At 39.7% G+C, this 22358-nt stretch overlaps 1 protein-coding gene across 1 annotated transcript; it reads right to left on the bottom strand.

The window, feature by feature from the left end:
- Positions 1-1515: 1515 nt before the first annotated feature.
- On the bottom strand, positions 1516-18119 carry LOC139393689 (NLR family CARD domain-containing protein 3-like). Its single transcript, XM_071142033.1, has 9 exons — positions 17981-18119; positions 11960-12076; positions 11612-11696; positions 11255-11483; positions 9091-10891; positions 7956-8129; positions 4565-4738; positions 4078-4124; positions 1516-3733 (listed from the first exon to the last, which is right to left on the bottom strand). The coding sequence occupies exons 1-9, from the start codon at positions 18106-18108 to the stop codon at positions 3201-3203; spliced, it is 3288 nt and encodes a 1095-aa protein (XP_070998134.1). The 5' UTR covers positions 18109-18119; the 3' UTR covers positions 1516-3200.
- Between the last annotated feature and the right edge of the window lie 4239 nt (positions 18120-22358).

The raw sequence follows: 22358 nt of genomic DNA, 5'->3' as shown, positions 1-22358 counted from the left end.
TGTCTCAACGCTGTCTCAACGCTGTCTCAGCACTGTCTCAGCACTGTCTCAACACTGTCTCAACACTGTCTCAGCACTGTCTCAGCACTGTCTCAACGCTGTCTCAACACTGTCTCAACACTGTCTCAACACTGTCTCAACACTGTCTCAACTGTCTCAGAACTGTCTCAACTGTCTCAGCACTGTCTCAGCACTGTCTCAGCACTGTCTCAACACTGTCTCAGCACTGTCTCAACACTGTCTCAACACTGTCTCAGCACTGTCTCAACACTGTCTCAACACTGTCTCAGCACTGTCTCAACACTGTCTCAACACTGTCTCAGCACTGTCTCAACACTGTCTCACCACTGGGGAAGAAGTATCAAGTCTATTGGAAATGGCTTGGAGGGAAGTAACGTATGGCAACTGGCCTATATTTTATATCAGTGGGACAATGGAACATAGTGTATGATGACATGATCATATTGACTATTGGCTTCAAGAATATATTCACTTTATCCATTACAACAATCTGAGCCCCCTTATCTGCTGGTTTAATCACTATTCTCTGATTGATGTTGAATGTTTCTAGAGACAGATTTTTTTTTTAAATGCTTCTGAATTGTGAAAAGGAAGCCACATCCCTACGTATAAGAGTCTGTATAGTTTCTGACACGGACTCCAACTGAGGTTCCCACTGTGAGGGGTTTGGAAATAGTATATGAGGAAAATATGTTTCATATTCATAATGATCTGATGACTTCAATCTTCTATGATAGACGTGTAGATCCCTCCGTAGCTCCCCGCAGTCCACCTGTGTAGGAGTTGGTTCCTCCCAGTCCACCTGTTTAGGAGTTGGTTCCTCCCAGTCCACCTGTTTAGGAGTTGGTTCCTCCCAGTCCCCCTGTTTAGGAGTTGGTTCCTCCCAGTCCCCCTGTTTAGGAGTTGGGTCCATCTACTGGGAGGTGGTTAACTAGTCTGTATATATACAGTTCTGTGTGGGTCCATCTACTGGGAGGTGGTTAACTAGTCTGTATATATACAGTTCTGTGTGGGTCCATCTACTGGGAGGTGGTTAACTAGTCTGTATATATACAGTTCTGTGTGGGTCCATCTACTGGGAGGTGGTTAACTAGTCTGTATATATACAGTTCTGTGTGGGTCCATCTACTGGGAGGTGGTTAACTAGTCTGTATATATACAGTTCTGTGTGGGTCCATCTACTGGGAGGTGGTTAACTAGTCTGTATATATACAGTTCTGTGTGGGTTCATCTACTGGGAGGTGGTTAACTAGTCTGTATATATACAGTTCTGTGTGGGTCCATCTACTGGGAGGTGGTTAACTAGTCTGTATATATACAGTTCTGTGTGGGTCCATCTACTGGGAGGTGGTTAAACTAATCACGTAAATGTAATTAACTAGGAAGTCGGAACTATCATTATTTACCTCACGTTAGTCTCATTCCAAACATCGTAAATTGTTGGTAATCTGCATGAACCCAGCCTTTACAATAAATCATCCATACTTATACCAATTGGCTTAATAATTTATTTTTCTAACTAAATAATCACAGAAATATATAAACAAACAGTTATGGTTACAATGAAATGGGGAGGTTCCCTAGTGGTCTGACGGCTTGGTGGAGAGCGGGAGGTGGGTGTGGGCTGAAAAGGCGGGACAGAACAGGAGGAGTCACTACACAGTTGATAATTATATTAATTGAAATGCTAATCCTTTGCACATGAACATTGACTCATTCAGGACAAATTGCAATCAATATATATTTACGCCCAGTGTGTCGTCATGATTTATGTTGGAATCCGGTCCTTCTGTGGAGAGTCAGTTCATCAGTGTCTCTCTCTCTGGTCTAAACTTAACCTGTACCCCATCAGTGTCCATCAGTGTCCACTGAGGTACGGTCTGAAGAGGATTTCCTCATGACGGGGTTTTATTCGTAACAATAGAAAAGGCGGGTCTATGATCCCAGACCATGTCTGTGCTCACGGGCGCCAATGACTGGGTTAAACTTTAAAGGGAATACAGTTCTCTTTCTTTAAAGGTTTAACATGACATCATTTCACAAATAGTTTCATCTTTACTCATTCATTTTATACAACAATTAGATGCAAACCCCATAATTGAGAAATGTATATATTCAGATATATAGTTATGTGTGTTTCCTGTCCTCTCTGAGGTCACCAAAATGAAACACGTCATACTGTTGGGGTTCGTCGGACCATTTATTTATGGCAGAGAGGCAGAGAGACTAGAAAACAACTGTGGAACAATATTAAACCTCGATAATGAATATATATATTGTTCATCTGTAGTGTAGGACCCAATAAATGTAAGGAGGGAGGGGTCTTATAACCCCTCCCCTTCTATTAATACAACATAATCAATTATTATAATACATCAAACATTTAGCTATTATCTATCTAGCTACCATCATGATCCCTAGGTTACCCCTGTCCCTTAAGTGTCCACGGACCACTCCCACCTTCTCACAAGGGGACATCTGGTATCAAATTCCCATTTTGGGGATTTAGGAGTTTGGCCATGTGAAATCCTTGTTCTCTCTATGTGTCTCCATACTGCATGGCCAGGGGGAGAGAGTCTCCGCCAGGAATTTACGACCTGAGATAACAGAACCTGGGTGTAGGAGAGAGAGAACCCACGATCTATACCCAGAAAGGACCACGTCATGACAGTGTGTTCTGTGTGTAGAGTGTGTATGTAGCATGTGTGTGTCCAGTGTGTGTGTGTGTCCAGTGTGAGTGTGAGTCTGTGTTCTGTGTGTGAGTGTGTGTCCAGTGTGTGTGAGTGTGTGTCCAGTGTGTGTGAATGTGTGTCCAGTGTGTGTGAGTGTGTGTCCAATGTGTGTGTGTGTGTCCAGTGTGTGTGTTTGAGTGTGGGTCCAGTGTGTGTGTGTGTGTGTGTGTGTCCAGTGTGTGTGTGTGTCCAGTGTGTGTGTGTGTCCAATGTGTGTGTGTGTGTCCAGAGTGTGTGTTTGAGTGTGCGTCCAGTGTGTGTGTGTGTGTGTGTGTGTCCAGTGTGTGTGTGTGTCCAATGTGTGCGTGTGTCCAATGTGTGCGTGTGTCCAGTGTGTGCGTGTGAGTTCGGTGTGTGTACAGAATGTGTGTGTGTGTGTCCGTCATGAGTGTGCATCCAGGGTGTGTGTGTGTGTGTGTGTCCAGTGAGTGTTACCATGGTTATTATTTACAGGGACACTGAGGAGTTATAGTCATTATAAACCCTAAACCCTGGATAGAGGGGCTCAGTGAATGTGGAGGTGAATGTGATCAGGTGGGTCAGTGTGTCAGAGGAGGCTCTATAGAAGGACAGAGTGCCGGCTGGCCAGTCCAGATACACTCCTACTCTGTGGGAGCTGGAGGAGGGGACGTCTATGAGAGTGAGATTATATTTGTGACAGGCATAGTAACGGTTGTCATAGCAGAACAGACTCCAGGACTTGTCATTGGCTCCAAGACAACATTCAAGATCCCCTCTTCCCCTCCTGCTGATTCCTTTATATGTCACTCCTATATCAGCCATGCTCCCACTCCAATCTACCTCCCAGTAACAGCGCCCAGTCAGACCCTCTCTACACAGCACCTGTCGACAGTCCTCAAATCTCTCTGGGTGATCAGGATACGTCTGCTTCTCTCTCCTACATGTCACCTTTCTGTTCTCCTCAGACAGAGAGAGGAGTCTGTTTACTGTGTTTAGGTCCAGTGTGAGATCACAGACATCTGATGGATGAAACCAGACACAATATTAGAAATCATCATCATTCACATTAGAATGTTAACTCACTTTTCACTAATTCATTTAATGTAGATGTTTCTAGGTATCAAAATGAGAAGTTGAGGTAACTTGAGACTTGTTGAATGATCATATGTTATACTGTATGGTAATATAAAACACACTTATTCACAATAGTTACACACACACACACACACCCTGAACACACACACACCCTGAACACACACACACACACACACACACACACACACACACACACACACACACACACACACACATACATACACAATACTTATTCTTAGTCATATTCTTCACAGCAGTCAACACTCACATTTTCTAAGCCCAGGTTTCATTGTGTTCGCTCCACCATGTTCCACACTGTAGCAGTAAGCAGAAGAACAGACAGTCATTGAGGGATACACCTGAACACACACACACACACACACCTGAACACACACACACACACACCTGAACACACACACACACACACACACACACACACACACCTGAACACACACACACCTGAACACACACACACACACACACACACACACACCTGAACACACACACACACACAGTCAGCATATAACTTTGTCCAAGTGGTGGTAAGAATGTTTGTCTTAACTAGCCTGATAAGTCTAAGGACACACGATTGACTGTTCTGTTGTTTGGCCTCCTCTTTTACAGTTGTTCTATAAGAGTTACAGGACCCATCAATGGAATGTATCTGATTCAGGCGTTTAAAAGTGATAGTTGAGTGTTTACATTTCAACATGGTTCAGTTCTGATATGAAAATTGACATAAACCCTCTACATACTTGAGTTTCTCCAGTCTGCAGTGTGGATCCTCCAGTCCAGCAGAGAGCAGTCTGACTCCTGAGTCTCCTGGGTGATTGTAGCTCAGGTCCAGCTCTCTCAGGTGTGAGGGGTTTGACTTCAGAGCTGAGACCAGAGAAGCACAGCCTTCCTCTGTGACTAGACAGCCTGACAGTCTGCAAAGAGTAAAATCATATTAAAAACACACTGATATTCTTTGGTGGTGAAAATAGTGGCAGTATATGTTTTTCTAAATGTTCATTGGGGGTACAACAAAACATGCTAACCTCTCACCATTACCAATAACAGAGACCACATCAAAACATACTAACCTCTCACCATTACCAATAACAGAGGCTACAACAAAACATGCTAACCTCTCACCATTACCAATAACAGACTACAACAAAACATGCTAACCTCTCACCATTACCAATAACAGAGGATACAACAAAACATGCTAACCTCTCACCATTACCAATAACAGAGACTACAACAAAACATGCTAACCTCTCACCATTACCAATAACAGAGACTACAACAAAACATACTAACCTCTCACCATTACCAATAACAGACGCTACAACTAAACATGTTAACCTCTCACCATTACCAATAACAGAGGGGGGGATGATCTTTGTGCCTCTGTAACTTTCTCATTCATCATTATTCTCGATTCATTCCTGATTATTCATAATCATGGTAGCATCCACATGAATGTAGAAGTGTTAAGAAACATCTTCTATTCTTACTGACAATACAAGTGAAGTGACTCCAAAATGACAGGACATTATTTACCATTCAGTTTCTATTAGGAAAACATCTAAAACACAACCAAGACAAACTGCAAATTAATTCAACAAGTTAGTAGAATCACAAGCTTGATGTAATCACTGCAGGCATGGAATATGGGACCAGATACTAAACTTCCGTCTAATTTAATATAATATAAGTACATTTTTCCAAATAATTAAGACTTCTTCAAATGGGAGAACTACATACATAAAGTACTTGGGGCGGCAGGGTAGCCTAGTGGTTAGAGCGTTGGACTAGGAAGGTTGCAAGTTCAAACCCCCGAGCTGACAAGGTACAAATCTGTAGTTCTGCCCCTGAACAGGCAGTTAACCCACTGTTCCTAGGCCAGTTAAGCCCACTGTTCCTAGGCAGTTAACCCACTGTTCCTAGGCCAGTTAACCCCACTGTTCCTAGGCAGTTAACCCCACTGTTCCTAGGCAGTTAACCCACTGTTCCTAGGCCAGTTAACCCCACTGTTCCTAGGCAGTTAACCCACTGTTCCTAGACCAGTTAACCCACTGTTCCTAGGCCAGTTAACCCACTGTTCCTAGGCCAGTTAACCCCACTGTTCCTAGGCAGTTAACCCACTGTTCCTAGGCCAGTTAACCCCACTGTTCCTAGGCAGTTAACCCCACTGTTCCTAGGCAGTTAACCCACTGTTCCTAGACCAGTTAACCCACTGTTCCTAGGCCAGTTAACCCACTGTTCCTAGGCCAGTTAACCCCACTGTTCCTAGGCAGTTAACCCACTGTTCCTAGACCAGTTAACCCACTGTTCCTAGACCAGTTAACCCCACTGTTCCTAGGCAGTTAACCCACTGTTCCTAGGCCAGTTAACCCCACTGTTCCTAGACCTGTTAACCCACTGTTCCTAGACCAGTTAACCCACTGTTCCTAGACCAGTTAACCCACTGTTCCTGGGCCAGTTAACCCACTGTTCCTAGACCAGTTAACCCCACTGTTCCTAGGCAGTTAACCCACTGTTCCTAGACCAGTTAACCCACTGTTCCTAGGCCAGTTAACCCACTGTTCCTAGGCCAGTTAACCCCACTGTTCCTAGGCAGTTAACCCACTGTTCCTAGACCAGTTAACCCACTGTTCCTAGACCAGTTAACCCACTGTTCCTAGACCAGTTAACCCACTGTTCCTAGACCAGTTAACCCCACTGTTCCTAGGCAGTTAACCCACTGTTCCTAGGCCAGTTAACCCCACTGTTCCTAGACCAGTTAACCCACTGTTCCTAGACCAGTTAACCCCACTGTTCCTAGGCAGTTAACCCACTGTTCCTAGGCAGTTAACCCACTGTTCCTAGGCCAGTTAACCCCACTGTTCCTAGGCAGTTAACCCACTGTTCCTAGACCAGTTAACCCACTGTTCCTAGGCCAGTTAACCCACTGTTCCTAGGCCAGTTAACCCCACTGTTCCTAGGCAGTTAACCCCACTGTTCCTAGGCAGTTAACCCACTGTTCCTAGACCAGTTAACCCCACTGTTCCTAGGCAGTTAACCCCACTGTTCCTAGGCAGTTAACCCACTGTTCCTAGACCAGTTAACCCACTGTTCCTAGGCCAGTTAACCCACTGTTCCTAGGCCAGTTAACCCCACTGTTCCTAGGCAGTTAACCCACTGTTCCTAGACCAGTTAACCCACTGTTCCTAGACCAGTTAACCCCACTGTTCCTAGGCAGTTAACCCACTGTTCCTAGGCCAGTTAACCCCACTGTTCCTAGACCAGTTAACCCACTGTTCCTAGACCAGTTAACCCACTGTTCCTAGACCAGTTAACCCACTGTTCCTGGGCCAGTTAACCCACTGTTCCTAGGCCAGTTAACCCACTGTTCCTAGGCCAGTTAACCCCACTGTTCCTAGGCAGTTAACCCACTGTTCCTAGGCCAGTTAACCCCACTGTTCCTAGGCAGTTAACCCCACTGTTCCTAGGCAGTTAACCCACTGTTCCTAGACCAGTTAACCCACTGTTCCTAGGCCAGTTAACCCACTGTTCCTAGGCCAGTTAACCCCACTGTTCCTAGGCAGTTAACCCACTGTTCCTAGACCAGTTAACCCACTGTTCCTAGACCAGTTAACCCACTGTTCCTAGACCAGTTAACCCACTGTTCCTAGACCAGTTAACCCAACTGTTCCTAGGCAGTTAACCCACTGTTCCTAGGCCAGTTAACCCCACTGTTCCTAGACCAGTTAACCCACTGTTCCTAGACCAGTTAACCCACTGTTCCTAGACCAGTTAACCCACTGTTCCTGGGCCAGTTAACCCACTGTTCCTGGGCCAGTTAACCCACTGTTCCTGGGCCGTCATTGAAAATAAGAATCAGTTCTTAACTGACTTTAAATAAAAGTTTTAAAAAAATGTTTACTAGGTAAAATATATATATGTATAAATTCCTTTTAATAAAAGGTGACATTCTGTACTGTCTCCTAATATGAAACATTGTATCTCAAATCCTAAATGCTGGAGTAAAGCACCACATTTAAAACTGTAAGCTTCACTGTCCAAACACATATGGTGTGGACTATGTGTGTCTGGTAAACACATGTGGATCTGGAGAACAGTTATCACTTGTTGACCAACTACAGGAATACTGACCTCAGAGTCTCCAGTTTACAGTGGGGATTCCCCATTCCAGCAGAGAGCAGCTTCACTCCTGAATCCTTCAGGTCATTGTTACTCAGATCCATCTCTCTCAGGTGTGAGGGGTTTGACCTCAGAGCTGAGACCAGAGAAGCACAGCCTTCCTCTGTGACTAGACAGCCTGACAGCCTGCAAAGAGTCAAATCATATTTAATCACACTGATATTCTTTGGTGGTGAAAATAGTGGCAGTATATATTTTTTAACATATTCAGATATATCTGTGTCCTGAATCCTGCCATATCTATTCATAAATGAATTTCTCATTATTAGAAATGACAAAATTATCGAAGTATACTTATTTTCCATCATAATTTGTATCAGTATAATTTGCAAATAAATTCATTAAAAATCCTACAATGTGATTTTCTGGATTTTTTTTCTAATTTTGTCTGTCATAGTTGAAGTGTACCTATGATGAAAATTACAGGCCTCTCTCATATTTTTAAGTGGGAGAACTTGCACAATTGGTGGCTGACTAAATACTTTTTTGCCCCACAGTATATGGATGAATACCTTTAATTAAAAGGTGACATTCTGTACTGTCTCCTAATATGAAACATTGTATCTCAAATCCAAAATGCTGGAGCACCACATTTAAAACTTGTTGACCAACTACAGGAATACTGACCTCAGAGTCTCCAGTTTAGAGTGGGGATTCCCCATTCCAGCAGAGAGCAGCTTCACTCCTGAATCCTTCAGGTCATTGTTACTCAGATCCAGCTCTCTCAGGTGTGAGGGGTTTGACTTCAGAGCTGAGACCAGAGAAGCACAGCCTTCCTCTGTGACTCCACAGCCTGACAGACTGACAAAGAGATCATCATGACTTCACAAACACACTGTTCATTTAACACCAGTAGTGTGGAAGGACAATGGCAGATGCATTTGGTTTATTCTCCCAAACAACATACAGATTCATCTTCTGTCTCCTAGAATTGTGCGGTCATAATGTTATACTAATGTGAAAATCAATGAATTTATTCAATACGTTTATCAATATAATATTATATACATATTATAATACCTTTTTTTCTCCAAACTGAATATTTATTCTAGCTGATTAGTACTTGAATGTCATTGTATTTACTCACAGAACAGCTCTGGAGGCTTTGACCACTGGCAGCAGCCTCAGAAGACCTTCCTCTGATCTGGAGTATTTCTTCAGGTCAAACACATCCAGCTCCTTCTCTGAAGTCAGCAACACAAAGACCAGAGCTGACCACTGTGCAGGTGACAGTTCGTCTTCTGAGAGACTTCCTGATCTCAGGTATCCTTGGATCTCCTCCACTAGAGAATGGTCATTCAGTTCATTCAGACAGTGGAACAGATTGATGCTCCTCTCTGGAGAGGGATTCTCCCTGATCTTCTCCTTGATGTACTTGACTGTTTCTTCATCGCTCTGTGAGCTGCTTCTTGTCTTTGTCAGTAGACCTTGTAAGTGCTTCTGATTGGACTCCAGTGAGAGGCCCAGAAGGAAGCGGAGGAAAAGGTCCAGGTTTCCTGTCTCACTTTGTAAGGCTTTTTCCACAGCACTCTTGTAGAAAGTAACTTCAGACATGGTTCCGAACAGCAAAGAAAAGATACTGGACTTTGTTTGAGGTTTGTCCATTAGATTCTCATTGTTGTTGATGAATGTGAGGAACACATATACAGCAGCCAGAAACTCCTGAATGCTCAGATGAACAAAGCAGTACACCTTGTCCTGGTACAGCCCACATTCCTCTTTAAAGAGCTGTGTGCACAATCCTGAGTACACTGAGGCTTCATTGACATCAATGCCAGCCTCTTTCAGGTCTTCTTCATAGAAAATCAGATTGCCCTTCACAAGCTGTTGAAAAGCCAGTTTTCCCAGTGACAGAATGCTCTCTTTATTCCAGTGTGGACCTGTCTCTTCTTTCCCAAGATACTTTTCATTCTTCTGTTTGGTATGAAACACCACAAGGTGTGTGTACATCTCAGTCAGAGTCTTGGGCATCTCTTCTCTCTTATGTTTCAGCATGTGTTCAAGGACTGTTGCAGAAATCCAACAGAAGACTGGAATGTGGCACATGATGTGGAGGCTCCTTGATGTCTTTATGTGTGAGATGATTCTGCTGGCCAGGTCCTCATCACTGAATCTCTTCCTGAAGTACTCCTCCTTCTGTGGGTCATTGAAACCTCGTACCTCTGTCACCTGGTCAACACACCCTGAAGGGATCTTATTGGCTGCTGCAGGTCGGGTAGTTATCCAGAGGAGAGCAGAGGGAAGCAGATTTCCCTTGATGAGATTTGTCAGCAGAACATCCACTGAGGTTGACTCTGTGACGTCACAACAGATCTTGTTCTTCTGGAAGTCTAGGGGCAGTCGGCACTCATCCAGACCATCAAAGATGAACAGAACTTTGTACTTGTTGTAGTTGGAGATTCCTGATTGTTTGGTTTCCATTGAGAAGTGATTAAGAAGTTCAATAAAAGTGTGTTTGTCCTCTTTCATCAAATTCAGCTCCCGAAAAGGGAATGAAAATACAAATTGGACATCCTGATTTGCTTTTCCTTCAGCCCAATCCAGAATGAACTTCTGCACAGAGACTGTTTTTCCAATGCCAGCGACTCCCTTTGTCAGCACAGTTCTGATACGTTTGTCTTGTCCAGTTAAGGGTTTGAAGAAGTCGTTACATTTTATTGCAGTCTCTGGTCTTGCTTGTTTCCTGGTTGTTGTCTCAATCTGTCTCAGCTCATGTTCATTATTGACCTCTCCTGTTCCACCCTCTGTGATGTAGAGCTCTGTGTAGATCTTATTGAGAAGTGTTGGGTTTCCTTGTTTAGCGATCCCCTCAAATACACATTGAAACTTCTTCTTTAGATTAGATTTGAGTTCACGTTGGCAAATCACACCAGCAAGCTCATCTGAATCTAGAAATGACACAGAGGATATTAATATTACATCTGGTTTAATGCCTATAGTATTGTAGGACTGTTATAAAGTTTTACATTATAATAATTTATTCTCTTAACTGACTGTATAAATGTGTAAATGATTTCATAATGCATTACAGACTGGTGTGACTGATTATATTATTATCGGTATTATTAATGTATTATTAATGTTGTCTCTCTCTCTCTCTAAATTAATCAACACAACACATCCCTGCTGCTACTTGATGAGGTCACTAGGTGTTGTGTTAAGGCTGTTTCAATATCATTAAGTTACACAGCTACTTTAGCTGTACTTTAACTACAGCTTTTAAATGTTATAAGACAACATTCAGATCTTACATTTCTCCAGTGTGTCAGCAAGCTCCTTCTGGTTCATTTTCCTCAAAATGTGCAGTGTGATCTTCAGAGCCCCCTCTCTGGCACTGCTCTCCTGCTTCTCATCTTCAGCGTCCACAATTTCCTTGTCCTGCTTCTGACTCTCAAAGTCTTCTGGGACTTCTGGACTAAGAATCCTCTTGAACATCTTCAGCTCGTTCTTCACAAATGTCAGAATTTTCTCTTCAAGCAACTGAAATAAATCAAGTAAATAAGTTAAGCAAGAGAATAAATCCTTTCTCATTAACACATTAATAAATGATTGACAGATCAACTTTATTTGAGGTAAACAAAAACAATGTACATAACAGGACCACATACACTGAATATGGAGGCCAGGTCTGTTTGATGACTCTGGGAAGACTGACCACTGAGAATCTCTGACTCTGATCTCTCCTGTTGGTTTCTGTGGACAAAATATGAGATTACATCTCCTCATCCAGGGAGTACACACACACACACACACACACACACACACACACACACACACACACACACAGGGAGGAAATGTTGTGATTGTTTAATATTGTTTTAGGACTATGCAAATGGACAAAATGATTAGCCTATGGGTTATGAAAACAACAACAATAAATGGGAAAATGTGAGAGGAGAAATTACTAGAGACAGTGTTGTTTAACTCACTGACCATGACCCATGAGTTCTTCTTACCTTTGTTCAGTAGAAAAGTCTCCCTCTCCAAACTGTAAAGGTTGATTCATAGACCGGTCACTCTTCATGGACACACAGCTGGGAACAGGGGAGGCTGGTCTCTCCTGCTTGATTGGTCTTCAACACAACAGAGACAAACATTACATCTCTCATCTACTCTGAGCTCAGATGGGGAAACAATAAGAGTTTCATTCCGAAATGCTACATATAACTTTTAAGAATCATTCGTATTTTTGATTTATTGTTTAAAGACATTCTGAAAGAGATTGGTGTGTTTTTTCACTATCTAATCATGGCATGGGGTAGTTCAATGACAGACATGTATTTGTTTATAATCTATATCTTGGTGGTTTCATTTCAGTGAGACAAATGTTTTTTTTGCTAAATGCTATATATCTGCTAAATGCTATATATCAGTAGTACTACAAGGTTTTATACAGTAATAATATATATCTGTCTCACTCTCAGAGAAATCAGTAGTACTGCTAGGTTTTACACAGTAATAATATATATCTGTCTCATTCTCAGAGAAATCAGTAGTACTGCTAGGTTTTACACAGTAATAATATATATCTGCCTCACTCTCAGAGAAATCATTAGTACTGCTAGGTTTTACACAGTAATAATATATATCTGCCTCACTCTCAGAGAAATCAGTAGTACTGCTAGGTTTTATACAGTAATAATATATATCTGCCTCACTCTCAGAGAAATCAGTAGTACTGCTAGGTTTTATACAGTAATAATATATATCTGCCTCACTCTCAGAGAAATCAGTAGTACTGCTAGGTTTTACACAGTAATAATATATATCTGCCTCACTCTCAGTGAAATCAGTAGTACTGCTAGGTTTTACACAGTAATATATATATCTGCCTCACTCTCATTGAAATCAGTAGTACTGCTAGGTTTTACACAGTAATAATATATATCTGCCTCACTCTCAGATAAATCAGTAGTACTGCTAGGTTTTACACAGTAATATATATATATCTGCCTCACTCTCAGTGAAATCAGTAGTACTGCTGGGTTTTATACAGTCAAATGTGACCGACCGGCTCGAATCGGTCTTATGTAGAAACGTATGTACATGGTGTATTTTACATTGGATGAAAGGATAAAATCATTCTGAAAGAGATTGGTGTGTTTTTTCACTATCTAATCATGGCATGGGGTTGTTCAATAACAGACATGCATTTGTATAAAATCTATCACTTGATGGTTTCATTTCATCATTAATAATGTTTTTTTTACTAAATGCTACACATCTGCCTCACTCTCAACTGTGACCGACCGTTTTGAATTAAGTAGTACTGCTAGGTTTTACACAGTCAAATGTGACTGACCGGCTCGATTCGATCTTGTGTTGCAACATTTGGAATTGTGTTTTTTACATTGGATAAAAGTAGAGACTCAGGGCTAGAGAATGGTATATCAGACACTACAGTTGAGGAACAATGGAGGAACAATGGTATATCAGACACTACAGTTGAGGAACAATGGTATATCAGACACTACAGTTAAGGAACAATGGTATATCAGACACTACAGTTGAGGAACAATGGTATATCAGACACTACAGTTGAGGAACAATGGTATATCAGACACTACAGTTGAGGAACAATGGAGGAACAATGGTATATCAGACACTACAGTTGAGGAACAATGGTATATCAGACACTACAGTTGAGGAACAATGGTATATCAGACACTACAGTTGAGGAACAATGGTATATCAGACACTACAGTTGAGGAACAATTGTATATCAGACACTACAGTTGAGGAACAATGGAGGAACAATGGTATATCAGACACTACAGTTGAGGAACAATGGTATATCAGACACTACAGTTGAGGAACAATGGTATATCAGACACTACAGTTGAGGAACAATGGAGGAACAATGGTATATCAGACACTACAGTTGAGGAACAATGGTATATCAGACACTACAGTTGAGGAACAATGGTATATCAGACACTACAGTTGAGGAACAATGGTATATCAGACACTACAGTTGAGGAGCAATGGTATATCAGACACTACAGTTGAGGAACAATGGTATATCAGACACTACAGTTGAGGAACAATGGTATATCAGACACTACAGTTGAGGAACAACGGTATATCAGACACTACAGTTGAGGAACAATGGTATATCAGACACTACAGTTGAGGAACAATGGTATATCAGACACTACAGTTGAGGAACAATGGTATATCAGACACTACAGTTGAGGAACAATTGTATATCAGACACTACAGTTGAGGAACAATGGAGGAACAATGGTATATCAGACACTACAGTTGAGGAACAATGGTATATCAGACACTACAGTTGAGGAACAATGGTATATCAGACACTACAGTTGAGGAACAATGGAGGAACAATGGTATATCAGACACTACAGTTGAGGAACAATGGTATATCAGACACTACAGTTGAGGAACAATGGTATATCAGACACTACAGTTGAGGAACAATGGTATATCAGACACTACAGTTGAGGAGCAATGGTATATCAGACACTACAGTTGAGGAACAATGGTATATCAGACACTACAGTTGAGGAACAATGGTATATCAGACACTACAGTTGAGGAACAACGGTATATCAGACACTACAGTTGAGGAACAATGGTATATCAGACACTACAGTTGAGGAACAACGGTATATCAGACACTACAGTTGAGGAACAATGGTATATCAGACACTACAGTTGAGGAACAATGGTATATCAGACACTACAGTTGAGGAACAACGGTATATCAGACACTACAGTTGAGGAACAATGGTATATCAGACACTACAGTTGAGGAACAACGGTATATCAGACACTACAGTTGAGGAACAATGGTATATCAGACACTACAGTTGAGGAACAATGGTATATCAGACACTACAGTTGAGGAACAATGGTATATCAGACACTACAGTTGAGGAACAATGGGAAAGTCATTCTGCTTTAAAATATGATAAACTTGTAACCACTTTTGAGAAAATGTCTTTTAAACGTTTTAGTACCTACTGGAGAGCTCTTCTTTGTCTACAGGGCTGTTACTTTGGCAGATAATGTCACCCATCTAAATAAATAGTTAAAAATATATATATATTTAACCAAATGTGTGGTGTTTTTGGTTTGTCAGTTTCATTGTTTGTTATGCAGTAAATGGTTATTTTATGGTTGTAAGTGGTTGTAAGTGGTAAAATGAACTAGAAAATGTTAAATTTTGCAATTCTGAGTAATACTACTTTAGTAAGGAATTACACATTATTCAGTACTACTGCAGTTGCTAAATAATTCCAATAGATGGCAGCATAAGACCACTAATGACATTTCAGAAGATTAGTTTAGTTTTCTCCCTGGATACACCACCACTCCTCTCACAGGAAAACTCCTGTGTGCTTCTTTCTGTCCCTTTCCACACTGCTAACACAAGAGGGCTTCTTCCTGTCCCTTTCCACACTGCTAACACAAGAGGGCTTCTTCCTGTCCCTTTCCACACTGCTAACACAAGAGGGCTTGTTCCTGTCCCTTTCCACACTGCTAACACAAGAGGGCTTCTTCCTGTCCCTTTCCACACTGCTAACACAAGAGGGCTTCTTCCTGTCCCTTTCCACACTGCTAACACAAGAGGGCTTCTTCCTGTCCCTTTCCACACTGCTAACACAAGAGGGCTTCTTCCTGTCCCTTTCCACACTGCTAACACAAGAGGGCTTCTTCCTGTCCCTTTCCACACTGCTAACACAAGAGGGCTCCTTCCTGTCCCTTTCCACACTGCTAACACAAGAGGAAGGACTGAACAAGCATTTAACAGATTACTGTGAAGTAATACAATGATGATTCATGTTTATTATTACCTGGTTTTATGCTCATGTTTTGAAATTATACTTAATTAATATAATGATTATCAATAAACCTGAACATGAATTCAGTCACCTCTGGTTGAGAAAAACATACTGTCCACGTACATTCATTGTTAAATTCATCAACCAGCATCGACCTGCTCTGCCTTCTCTCGCTTGTAGTCAACTCAGCCCCGCAATATCACAATATCAGATATTAAGATGACTTTTTATAATGCATGTATACTAAGGTTGAGGTTCTGACTAGTGATAGTTTACCTGGTGTTCAATACCTGCTATAATCACAATTTTTTCATTACTATAACAATTATCAATAAGCCTGAATGTTAATTCAGTCACCTCTGGTTGAGAAAAACGTATTTTCCAGCATCAACCTGCTCTGCCTTCTCTCTCTAGTAGTCAACTCAGCCCTGTTAAAAAGCTTGTGTCGTCACTCTGCCTTCTCTCTCTAGTAGTCAACTCAGCCCCGTTAAAAAGCTTGTGTCGTCACTCTGTCTTCTCTCTCTAGTAGTCAACTCAGCCCTGTTAAAAAGCTGGTGTCGTTACTCTGCCTTCTCTCTCTAGTAGTCAACTCATCCCTGTTAAAAAGCTTGTGTCACCACTCTGCCTTCTCTCTCTAGTAGTCAACTCAGCCCCGTTAAAAAGCTTGTGTCGTCACTCTGCCTTCTCCAGGGGTATGTCGAGGGAAATTTACTAACCGGGAGGGTTGCATGATGTAATTTATTGGCGGGCTGGAAGACGCACTCTTATCTTTAATATTCTGAGGTTGTTTATTCGCAATATCAGATATTAAGATTATGTTTTATAATGCTGGTATACTGAGGTTGAGTTTCTGACTGGTGAGGTTCTGACTGGTGATAATTGGTACATACAGTGGGGCAAAAAAGTATTTAGTCAGCCACCAATTGTGCAAGTTCTCCCACTTAAAAACATGAGAGAGGCCTGTAATTTCCATCATAGGTACACTTCAACTATGACAGACAAAATGAGAAAAAAAATCCAGAAAATCACATTGTAGGATTTTTAATGAATTTATTTGCAAATGATGGTGGAAAATTATTATTTGGTCAACTACAAACAAGCAAGATTTCTGACTCTCACAGACCTGTAACTTCTTCTTTAAGAGGCTCCTCTGTCCTCCACTCGTTACCTGTATTAATGGCACCTGTTTGAACTTGTTATCAGTATAAAAGACACCTGTCCACATCCTCAAGCACGCATGAGGTTGTAAGTAAGAAGAAAAATTCCCAGGACAGAGCTTAATTTCTTGTTAACCTCTTGAAGCTAAGGGGCACTATTTTATTTTTAGAAAAATAACGTTCCCAAAGAAAACGTAGATTGTATCTGGGCTGGAATATGGCCTTTCTCTGGCATTTAAAAGGTGATGGTACAAAAAAAATACAAAAGAACGGTTTGTTTTTTCTTTATATTATCCTTTACCAGATCTATTCTGTTATTCTCCTACATTCCTTTCACATTTCCACAAAGTTCAAAGTTCATGTGAAAATTCTATCAAATGTCTAACATTGCAACAAGTACAGTCAAGGTGCCGTGGAACCCCTGCAGTACCTCCACAGACCCCGGATTGAGAACCCCTGCAGTACCTCCACAGACCCCGGATTGAGAACCCCTGCAGTACCTCCACAGACCCCGGATTGAGAACCCCTGCAGTACCTCCACAGACCCCGGATTGAGAACCCCTGCAGTACCTCCACAGACCCCGGATTGAGAACCCCTGCAGTACCTCCACAGACCCCGGATTGAGAACCCCTGCAGTACCTCCACAGACCCCGGATTGAGAACCCCTGCAGTACCTCCACAGACCCCGGATTGAGAACCCCTGCAGTACCTCTGCAGGCCCCAGATTGAGAACCCTGCAGTACCTCCTGATTTAGCAGATGCTCTTATCCAGAGTGATTTACAGTAAGTGCTTTCATCTTAATTAAGATAGCTACGTGAGACAACCACATATCAAATAGCAACATTCCTGATAAACAACATATATATATAAAAATACAAATACAAATAATTTTAAAAAATTAAAGAGTAATATATTGAAGGCCACCCATTTCTGATTAAAAACAAATGTGAATATTTTTGGAAATAGCATTTTAAAAGAAACTCTTAATAGTTCTTTAACTCTCATCTCACCTCTTAGCTTTGGCGTCATGTTCCCCAGAGAGACTCATTTTAGTGGCAGGGCCCCCCTCCTCTCTCTCCCCAGAGAGACTCATTTTAGAGGCAGGGACATCCTCTTCTCTCTCCCCAGAGAGACTCATTTTAGAGCACTGACCCCTAAACAGAGATCCAACATGTTGGTTGTGGTTAACAGTAATTCTTGAATGTCAATTGTTATAATTTATTAATGATCTCTTATAAAAAAATTACTAAGAGACATATCGAAACAGTCAGGTGATTTAATGCAATCACATGAATATGTAGTTGTGAAATGTCATCTCCATGGTAACTGTCAATAATAATAATAATAATAATAATAAGTCACTGTTTGTTAAGGTAGTTATAGACAGTACAACAACAACAATAATAATAATAATAATACGTCACTGTTTGTTAAGGTAGTTATAGACAGTACAGCAACAATAATAATAATAACAATTATAATAATAATAATAATAATAAGTCACTGTTTGTTAAGGTAGTTCTAGACAGCACAGCAACAATAATAATAATAATAATAATAATAAGTCACTGTTTGTTAAGGTAGTTATAGACAGTACAGCAACAATAATAATAATAATAATAATAATACGTCACTGTTTGTTAAGGTAGTTCTAGACAGTACAGCAACAATAATAATAATAATAATAATAATAATAAGTCACTGTTTGTTAAGGTAGTTATAGACAGTACAGCAACAACAACAATAATAATAATAATAAGTCACTGTTTGTTAAGGTAGTTATAGACAGTACAGCAACAATAATAATAATAATAATAATAATACGTCACTGTTTGTTAAGGTAGTTCTAGACAGTACAGCAACAATAATAATAATAATAATAATAATAATAATAAGTCACTGTTTGTTAAGGTAGTTATAGACATTACAGCAACAACAACAATAATAATAATAATAATAAGTCACTGTTTGTTAAGGTAGTTCTAGACAGTACAGCAACAATAATAATAATAATAATAATAAGTCACAGTTTGTTAAGGTAGTTATAGATAGTACAGCAACAACAACAATAATAATAATAATAAGTCACTGTTTGTTAAGGTAGTTCTAGACAGTACAGCAACAATAATAATAATAATAATAACAATAATAATAATAAGTCACTGTTTGTTAAGGTAGTTCTAGACAGTACAGCAACAACAACAATAATAATAATAATAAGTCACTGTTTGTTAAGGTAGTTATAGACAGTACAGCAACAACAACAATAATAATAATAATAAGTCACTGTTTGTTAAGGTAGTTATAGACAGTACAGCACCAATAATAATAATACTAAGTCACTGTTTGTTAAGGTAGTTCTAGACAGTACAGCAACAATAATAATAATAAGTCACTGTTTGTTAAGGTAGTTATAGACAGTACAGCAACACAAGGCCATGTCTCACACTTATTTTTTATTAAATTAAAGTAGGCTATTTATTGTCTTTCGATCTGTTATTTTCTAAATGTATCTGAGAATGTAGACAGAAGGGCTAAAACTGACATGATTGATCTGAGGGGGAAATCATTGATCCATTCAAAGTTTATTTGCAACAAGTAAGAGATTTTAAATTATGTAAAGTAGGCTAGGTTATAATGTATAGTAGTGGTTTGTTAGTGATGTGTAGATCGAGGTCTATACCTCAGATATAGCCTACATATCATAGATGACCAGCCTAAAACTGTTCAGGTCAGTTCACATAATGTTATAGTCCTACCAGTAGCAGGACAGAGAATGTACTGTATATAACCTACATATCATAGATGACCAGCCTAAAACTGTTCAGGTCAGTTCACATAATGTTATAGTCCTACCAGTAGCAGGACAGAGAATGTACTGGATACAACCTACATATCATAGATGACCAGCCTAAACCTGTTCAGATCAGTTCACATAATGTTATAGTCCTACCAGTAGCAGGACAGAGAATGTACTGTATATAACCTACATATCATAGATGACCAGTCTAAACCTGTTCAGGTCAGTTCACATAATGTTATAGTCCTACCAGTAGCAGGACAGAGAATGTACTGTATATAACCTACATATCATAGATGACCAGCCTAAACATGTTCAGATCAGTTCACATCATGTTATAGTCCTACCAGTAGCAGGACAGAGAATGTACTGTATATAACCTACATATCATAGATGACCAGTCTAAACTTGTTCAGATCAGGTCACAGAGACCATAAGGTTTGTCAGCATGATAAGTGATCATAACTCCAACCTACTCTGACTATTGAATGTCTGACATCGACTAACCTTATAATAGTGTGTAGAAAGCCAAGACCAACGAGAGTTTGCCCATCTTTCCTACGTATCAACACATTTATCTGACTTCTAATGTACTGAGAAATATGTGCCACAGTTTCAACAGCCATTTTGTAACTGTGTAGGCTACAAACACATTTTTAATTTCACATGAGGAAATCACATAACTTACAGTCACTGGTACAGACGCCTGTTTTCTCACAGATGAAGTAGATTTCATAGACAACTGATTCAACCAGCCTAAACAACAGTAAATACAAGATGTCAAACAGTCAAAGGAGTATCCTGATAGAGTCATATACATTAGAGAGAGGTATATATATCCTGATAGAGTCATATACATTAGAGAGAGGTATATATATCCTGATAGAGTCATATACATTAGAGAGGTATATATATCCTGATAGAGTCATATACATTAGAGAGGTAAATATATCCTGATAGAGTCATATACATTAGAGAGAGGTATATATATCCTGATAGAGTCATATACGTTAGAGAGAGGTATATATATCCTGATAGAGTCATATACATTAGAGAGAGGTATATATATCCTGATAGAGTCATATACATTAGAGAGAGGTATATATATCCTGATAGAGTCATATACATTAGAGAGAGGTATATATATCCTGATAGAGTCATATACATTAGAGAGAGGTATATATATCCTGATAGAGTCATATACATTAGAGAGGTATATATATCCTGATAGAGTCATATACATTAGAGAGGTATATATATCCTGATAGAGTCATATACATTAGAGAGAGGTATATATATCCTGATAGAGTCATATACGTTAGAGAGAGGTATATATATCCTGATAGAGTCATATACATTAGAGAGAGGTATATATATCCTGATAGAGTCATATACATTAGAGAGGTATATATATCCTGATAGAGTCATGTACATTAGAGAGAGGTATATATATCCTGATAGAGCCATATACATTAGAGAGAGGTATATATATCCTGATAGAGTCATATACATTAGAGAGAGGTGTATATATATCCTGATAGAGTCATATACATTAGAGAGGTATATATATCCTGATAGAATCATATACATTAGAGAGAGGTATGTATATCCTGATAGAGTCATATACATTAGAGAGGTATATATATCCTGATAGAGTCATATACATTAGAGAGAGGTATATATATCCTGATAGAGTCATATACATTAGAGAGAGGTATATATATCCTGATAGAGTCATATACATTAGAGAGAGGTATATATATCCTGATAGAGTCATATACATTAGAGAGAGGTATATATATCCTGATAGAGTCATATACATTAGAGAGGTATATATATCCTGATAGAGTCATATACATTAGAGAGAGGTATATATATCCTGATATAGTCATATACATTAGAGAGAGGTATATATATCCTGATAGAGTCATATACATTAGAGAGAGGTATATATATCCTGATAGAGTCATATACATTAGAGAGGTATATATATCCTGATAGAGCCATATACATTAGAGAGGTATATATATCCTGATAGAGTCATATACATTAGAGAGAGGTATATATATCCTGATAGAGTCATATACATTAGAGAGGTATATATATCCTGATAGAGTCATATACATTAGAGAGGTATATATATCCTGATAGAGTCATATACATTAGAGAGAGGTATATATATCCTGATAGAGTCATATACATTAGAGAGGTATATATATCCTGATAGAGTCATATACATTAGAGAGAGCTATATATATCCTGATAGAGTCATATACATTAGAGAGGTATATATATCCTGATAGAGTCATATACATTAGAGAGGTATATATATCCTGATAGAGTCATATACATTAGAGAGAGGTATATATATCCTGATATAGTCATATACATTAGAGAGAGGTATATATATCCTGATAGAGCCATATACATTAGAGAGAGGTATATGTATCCTGATAGAGCCATATACATTAGAGAGAGGTATATATATCCTGATAGAGCCATATACATTAGAGAGAGGTATATATATCCTGATAGAGTCATATACATTAGAGAGAGGTATATATATCCTGATAGAGCCATATACATTA

This window comes from Oncorhynchus clarkii, unplaced genomic scaffold (genome assembly GCF_045791955.1).
Source record: "Oncorhynchus clarkii lewisi isolate Uvic-CL-2024 unplaced genomic scaffold, UVic_Ocla_1.0 unplaced_contig_11072_pilon_pilon, whole genome shotgun sequence".
Lineage (NCBI taxonomy): Eukaryota > Metazoa > Chordata > Actinopteri > Salmoniformes > Salmonidae > Oncorhynchus > Oncorhynchus clarkii.
Note: the sequence above shows the minus strand (reverse complement) of the source record. Positions and strands in the feature narration are given on the sequence as shown.

What these genes read in the sequence shown, in the direction of transcription:
- LOC139393689 (XM_071142033.1), bottom strand. Translation starts at nt 18,108, where the DNA reads ATGAGTCTCTCTGGGGAGAGAGAAGAGGATGTCCCTGCCTCTAAAATG. An exon ending in TGCAGACTGGAGAAACTCAA is followed by an intron (nt 4,125 to 4,564) that starts GTATGTAGAGGG and finishes TTACTGCTACAG; the next exon opens with TGTGGAACATGGTGGAGCGA. An exon ending in GAAACCTGGGCTTAGAAAAT is followed by an intron (nt 3,734 to 4,077) that starts GTGAGTGTTGAC and finishes TTCATCCATCAG; the next exon opens with ATGTCTGTGATCTCACACTG.